The following is a 6,576-nucleotide window of genomic DNA, read 5'->3' as shown; positions in this document are numbered from 1 at the left end:
TACGTAGGGCAGGAACGGCACAAACAACAAGAAAAAGCAAGGAAATTGATTAATCCCGTTTACTTAATTCCTCGTACTGGATAAAGGGATATGCCCTCACAACCTACTTTTGGCCCTCAGCTTTGAAGCATGCGTACAACTTGTTGGACTTCATCCCGTAAGATTTCATCAGTATTTTGAAAAAATAGCCATTTCTAAAATTCATGCGCTCCACGTCTTTGATCTTGCATTCTATGCTGTTTAGCATCCGGTAGATTCCCTAAAAAAGTTTTCCCTTCGGCACTTTTCTGGGCAAAAGATAGTTCTGAATAAACCTTTTTCGTGGGACACGTGTAGGGAGGACTCATATTGTTCAGGTAAGAGAACCAGGGCCCCGGGAGCTTCATCATTTTGCAGAAATTCGGGAAAACAAATTTGTGGAATTCCTCGCAAGTGTCTAGAGCTGCTTTGTCCAGGCATCTCGTTACTGACATTTCCAGCTGAAACTCTCCTCATCGCAGCCTCATACTTAGCAGTCCCAAGACTCACCTTTATGTCCTCGAACGCATCTTCAGTTACGTTAACATCGAACTTGATCAAATATGTGTCGTTCCTCAACTTAAATGATACGTTTGTTACCATCACAGGTAAGCTCTCCTCTAGGCAATCATTGGCCAGCACGTAGATCCGAAATCCCTGTTTCTGCAAGTATCAGGGAGTAAATAACGAACTGCATGGACTATCTGATCCATTACCGAAGTTGACGGTGAAACATGTACTCCATTAAGAGCTGTCAATATCAGCAAAAATAAATATCCCATTTCCATTTTACACAATGTGCGACTGAAATGCTGATTTGAAATCACGCACTACATTTAACGGGATTTGAACAGGTCTAAATTAAATGTGGGGACGTTCAAAGTTAATGGTTTTCGATTCGCTGATGGTGTAGAGCTGATAAAATAAAACTACAGCGAGAAAAATGTTCAGACAAATTGTTGCTTGATTGAATTGCAAATAGTCATATACAGTACGTTCGCGACGGGAGGTAGCAAGGGGAAAAATTTCATTATTTGCCGATTTAACAGTGAAAATTGTTATGCGCAAAAACGGCTGCTAAGGCTGCGATTTGAGACGCCGCACTTGCAATTATTATACAGGGAGCACCAAAAATTGCATTAACAACCAATTTAAGTTTAAATTAGTAACAATCAAAAATGAACTTTTTGATGCTCCCTGTATAAAAATCGCAAACGCGATAGTTCCGCTCCCAATTAACCGTCTCCATGCACACCCTGTATATTTAGTAGATCAAAAGATCATGTTGCATAATTATTAGTGTTTCCAACATCATTGCGAAAACATTTAAAAAATGCTTGAGGAGTCGTCTAGTTCCTCCAACGCATTCAGATCTTATCAGAACGTCAGGTTGGGTTTACAAACGAACTACCGGTACTATTTCCAGACTTTCTCGGCTGACCTGGACTATGACAATAAGTCTCTTTTTGGATCTCGCAAAGGCATTCGACAAGGCACTTTACAAGGCTCTTCTTAGAATATCACCCTCGCATAGAGTAAGGGGTGTTACAGTGGACATCTTTCAGAGCTACTTGAGTGAAAGGTGGCAAATTGTTAACCTTGATGTTGGCAGGGATCCTCTTCTGGGCAGAATAGGTATATTGCAAGGAACTATTCTGGGCCCTGGGCTCTTTAAGTTGCTTTTTGGCGGATTTCTTGGCTGGATGTGAAAGACAGTATGGCTGATGTGATTAAGGACTACTTAGGTACCTGCATCCTAAATGTGATACTTCTTCGATCACAGAAGCTAATGGTTCTCTCGGTTCAAGCGTAATCGTTTTCAATTTAAGTGAAGACGATAACTAAGTGTCCTTGTTAGGTTTATTGATGACTCCTTCCTCTGCAATACTCCAAGTATTTTTTCAATTTCTGTTACATCATTTGTGACCAGAAATGGTGCAACTTATTGCTTATAAATATCTGGTTGAACAGCCTATAAAAAAGTATTTTTTTTAGAATTGGGTACCTTTCAATCCCGCATTCGCAGATGGCCTTTGCTGTGAATTAATGATTTTTAACACATAATTTTTTGAGCCATTGTGTTGATTTTGTCCAAGTTCATTTACCTCGCCTTGCGAAGCCAGGCTTCAGCTTTAATTAATTCCATTTATTGTTGATTCAAAAAATAAAAATAGGCGATTTCATGGGGCTGACGAGGGGGAATTGTGATCTATTTTTCATTTTTGCTTCCATGTAGGAATATGTAGGGCAGTTAGCCCAAGGCCCTCTGACTGACCACTGTCTCATTCAATGGCTTCTCATTTTAATATCCCAATTTCTGCTTGTCAATGTCTTTTTTCACGATAAATCGATAATTAAAGACTTGCGAGTTCCAGAAGGCCGAGAATGGAGAATAAGGAATATTGTTCCGGATTCGATTTAAGGTCCCCTCATTTAGCGTTAATTAAAAAATTAAAAGTGGGCGAGTTTTGGAGGGCTAAAGCGAGGGAGCTTTAGCTTTTTTGAGCTTTCTTGGTCTCCGCGTAGATGCATATCACCTGTACATGCAGTGAAATAATTCCATTAAACAAACGTTTGGTTTAATTTCAGTGTAGCTTCATCAGAAAATCCGAACAGCAAACAAAATAGCATAAAATGCGTTTATAATTGAACACAGAAAAATATTAACTCGCTGATGTGCAATATTAATTATACATTGTTCCCATTTGCATGTGCATCGACTGAAAGCATTAACCGAAACAATTCGCAAATTCATTAGTTTTTTTTCTATTTGTTGTTTGCCCTTTTATTAGGGGAAGATGTTACTGAATTTCCAATCCTGAAGCACGCAAACACACATAAAATATAATTAATATACCGAGCATTAATATTCCAAAACCTGAAAACTTTTCACCCGCGCTTTTATCAAGAAATATTAAGCCTGCGTTATTGTAAAAGTTTTTTAATTTCTTAAAATTAAAATACAGGGATTACGCGGAGTGGCTCGCAATAAGAAAATAGAGAACCGGCATGGAAATAAAACATCTTCAATACAAGGAAAACTTTCCGACTGAGCTCGTTTAATTAAATAAAAAAGTTGAAGGAGTTGTTCATTTAAAAGTTCAAGTCTTTCTATAACAAATAAAATTGCAAACTTCATAGAAAAGTCAGCTGTGCTTCCTTTAGCAATATCCCACAAGGGAGGATTTTGATTCGAATCTCTGCGAATTTCTGAGAACCCCGGAGTGGGGTCAATTTGTTGATGTTCTGAACAACTCTGAATAACCAGGAAGTAAAATATTTTGATGATTTTGAGTAGCTAGGAATAGCCTCGTTTCAGTAACTAAGCTCCTGAGTGAGTATACGACAAGGAGCGGTCAAAATCCAGATCGAAGTTATTTCTGGAGAACATCTCCGAAACATTTCAAGTTAATTTCCGTCAGAAATTTCCCTCATAATTTTTAATAAATTTTATCTACAAGCAAGTCATATTGGCCACAGTGATTTGAGTGCAATACATTGCCGCACAGCGTGTGATAATTTTAATGTAACGCACGCTATGTTGATTTTAAAATAAATATGGTGGCAGCATCAATTCCAATGATTCAATTATTTTAATTTTATTTATGTGGTGGTAAGCTGAGCAACCTAAAAACTCAAACTCGTAAAGGGAATCGCGTCCTTATTCCGTGTTACTTGCCGAGATGGAATCGCTTCCTTTCAGGGATCCACAGCCTCATAAAACTTAACGATCAGAATCAGAATCTTTTATACGTTTGAGACGGATTGCTCATTTTCTTATTTATTTTGTGTATTTTTATTAGGCACTGTCATTCCCCATCGATTGAAAAAAGGAATTTTGGGAATGTTTTATTTAATTTTTTTTTGGCACTTTAATTCTGTATTTTTTTCATTTTATTCGTATTTTTTTTCACATTCGCAGCCATTTACTCATTTAGTGTATTTTTTATCTTTCATATCAGCATATTAACGCACGATTTTCGCGGTAAGGCTATTCACCTTTACTTATCTATTAGACAAATTAAAGTAATATTTCTCATTAGCTGCAGGTAAGCCTAACAACTACTCGCCCATTCTTAGACACCCTTGTGAAACACTTAAAGATATTTTGTTTCGCGCTAATTTCATCAATTTTCCAACTGTGATAAACACATAAGTGAAACGTTTAACCGAAAGATAACCGATCATTATCGCTTGCTACTTCAAGCTAATAAGTACTCAGCACCTTCGCAGCTAACTTATTCACAATATGGGTAAGATAAGCAATATTCATAGATGCATTATGATTTAAAAAAAAACTAAAGTTGCAAAAAACACATTTCAGAAGTCTCCTTACGTGTCTCTGCAGTATTTGTTCTTGTTGGGGTTGGGGCACTTTCAACTCAGAGTGATGATGAAGCCAAATTAGTGAGTGGTGTAGTTCAGTATGCCAATTTAACAGGTTGCGATTGCGGATGGAGAAATTCTGTAAGTAGAAAAATGTGGTTCAGTAACAGATTCAGATCAATGATATTCCGTAGGATCTTCGAATTGTCGGAGGGATGGAAACTGGAATTAACGAGTTCCCAGCAATGGCTGCTTTAATCAATTTAGAGTCTGGTTTGCTCTATTGCGGAGCTCATATCATTTCTGACAGATTCCTCTTAACAGCTGCTCATTGCGTCTATGGAAAGGACCCAGGGACTTTAGGTGTTTTAGTTGGAGATCACAATATAACTGCAGGTAGGGTGTTTCTTGAAACAAGAATGAAGTTTGAAAAAGATACTGAGCACCTGCTTCATTTAGGTGAAGACACCCCATATTCAGCCCTCTACTACGTATATGATTACCTAATACATCCATCATATAGCACCAGCACATACGTCAATGACATAGCTATTATAAAAACAGATTCTCAAATTATTTTCAGTAATTATGTGGGCCCTATATGTCTGCCCTTCAGATATTACCTAGCAGATTTCGCTGCTCAGACCAGTATCATATTGGGTAAGGAAAATAGCAGTTTTGTTAATTTTACTTAAAAGTTGCTTTTAATGGTACAGGGTGGGGCCAAATTGAGTTTTCTGGACCAACATCGGACGTTTTGCTGGGAGCAAACTTACAGATAATTTCAAACGTTCAATGCCAATCAGAAGGGAACGGTGAGGTTATAGTGGACGAGGAGGTGTGCACTTATGCGGATGGTACACGTGATAATTTAATTTTTTAGTTTTAATTTAATGTTTGATAAATAGGAAAAGACTCCTGCCAGTCGGATTCAGGTGGGCCAGTTCTGTGGACTGACGCAACTCGTAATAGGATGCATTTAATTGGGATAATTTCACATGGGACGGGGTGCGCCACGAATTTCCCAGGGATTAATACCAGGGTTACCTCGTTCTTGGATTGGATTGTTAGCAGCACAGGTATAATAAAACGTTTTCCTTAAAAATTGAAAATTTGCTCATTTTTTTTCAACAGATGCTTCTTACTGCTATATGTGAGGTTTGGCTGACTTCTCCGGCGGGAATACATGAATTCATATTGTATTTTTTATTAATTTAGACTCAAACCCCAGAAACCCCAGTTACCCAGAAATAAATTCGGAATTTTTTAGCAATCTGGCAGCATTGTCAAGAAGATGATCGCCTCTTCGGTTCAGCGCCTGACGTCAGCTTGCAGGAACAAATTCTAAGCGCGGCGTTGCCATTTTCATGGTTAAATGGAAATAATATTTTTATGCATGGGGCTGATCTGATGTAGACAAATATGGCCTTTCTGGAAAAGAAGTAGCGTAATTTGTGAGAGAAAGTTTTATATAATCATCGTATCAGAAGTAACGGGGTTAGCCAGTGATGGCCTGTGGCTAGGCTAGCAGTTTAACGTGACACAAAACACTGAAAACACGATTTTACTCATGATTTTCTTTTAATTCTTTGATATTGTGATAATCTGAGAAGATGCTGATATCCTTTCCAAAATGTCGTATGCTTAAAGGAACGCGTAATATGCCGCCTCCCCATTTTCATTTTTCAGGCAAACTCTAAACAATTTAACGAATAATTAGGCAGCTAATAGAAACCCAATGTAAACTGGTAAAAGCCAAAATTCTACCGTAATATCCAATTTATTGCATGTCGCGCTGCCTGGTTAAAGTCTGGCATGGCGCTTTGTGACGTCACACCGCTACGAGAGCGTTCCGCGTGTTCAGGAGATTTTAGATTTTTCTTTCGGTTTTTCCCATGGAACGATCCATTTGATTTGCAGTTACAAAAACTAGTGATGCAAAAGTGGTTTAATTAAATTACGGTCGCAACGCCCTTTTCGTTGGAGCGCGCTTATGTTATCTTCTGCTACGTTACATTTCAGTAAATTAAAGTGTTCGTTGCAGGCAATTTTAGCCTGCTAGGTCGAAATATTACTTTAATGTCAGTGGGAAAATTCTGAAAATTATACATTTTAATCTGCTCTCCGCTGCATTCATTCAAAGAATTAAAGCAAAAGTGCTGGCCCATTAAGCAAATTGAAGATTTGGCGCATCATTGATGCAAATAAACTTTTAGCTCCATCATACGTAGA

General features: G+C 38.0%; 1 protein-coding gene and 1 long non-coding RNA gene across 2 annotated transcripts; one reads left to right on the top strand and one right to left on the bottom strand.

Annotated features, from left to right (window-relative positions):
* Positions 1–468: 468 nt before the first annotated feature.
* LOC136417561 (uncharacterized) lies at positions 469–862 on the bottom strand. The gene is made up of 3 exons (XR_010752824.1): positions 735–862; positions 529–681; positions 469–479 (listed from the first exon to the last, which is right to left on the bottom strand). It is a non-coding gene; the product is annotated as an uncharacterized lncRNA (long non-coding RNA).
* Positions 863–4,087: 3,225 nt separating this feature from the next.
* On the top strand, positions 4,088–5,622 carry LOC136417387 (venom serine protease 34-like). The gene is made up of 7 exons (XM_066403057.1): positions 4,088–4,271; positions 4,343–4,485; positions 4,539–4,740; positions 4,804–5,004; positions 5,061–5,201; positions 5,253–5,423; positions 5,479–5,622. The coding sequence occupies exons 1-7, from the start codon at positions 4,268–4,270 to the stop codon at positions 5,499–5,501; spliced, it is 885 nt and encodes a 294-aa protein (XP_066259154.1). The 5' UTR covers positions 4,088–4,267; the 3' UTR covers positions 5,502–5,622.
* Positions 5,623–6,576: the final 954 nt, after the last annotated feature.

This window comes from Euwallacea similis, chromosome 28 (assembly GCF_039881205.1).
Source record: "Euwallacea similis isolate ESF13 chromosome 28, ESF131.1, whole genome shotgun sequence".
Taxonomy (NCBI): domain Eukaryota; kingdom Metazoa; phylum Arthropoda; class Insecta; order Coleoptera; family Curculionidae; genus Euwallacea; species Euwallacea similis.
This window is presented reverse-complemented; position numbering and strand designations above follow the sequence as displayed.

What these genes read in the sequence shown, in the direction of transcription:
- LOC136417387 (XM_066403057.1), top strand. An exon ending in ATTGCGGATGGAGAAATTCT is followed by an intron (nt 4,486 to 4,538) that starts GTAAGTAGAAAA and finishes GATATTCCGTAG; the next exon opens with GATCTTCGAATTGTCGGAGG. An exon ending in AGATCACAATATAACTGCAG is followed by an intron (nt 4,741 to 4,803) that starts GTAGGGTGTTTC and finishes TGCTTCATTTAG; the next exon opens with GTGAAGACACCCCATATTCA.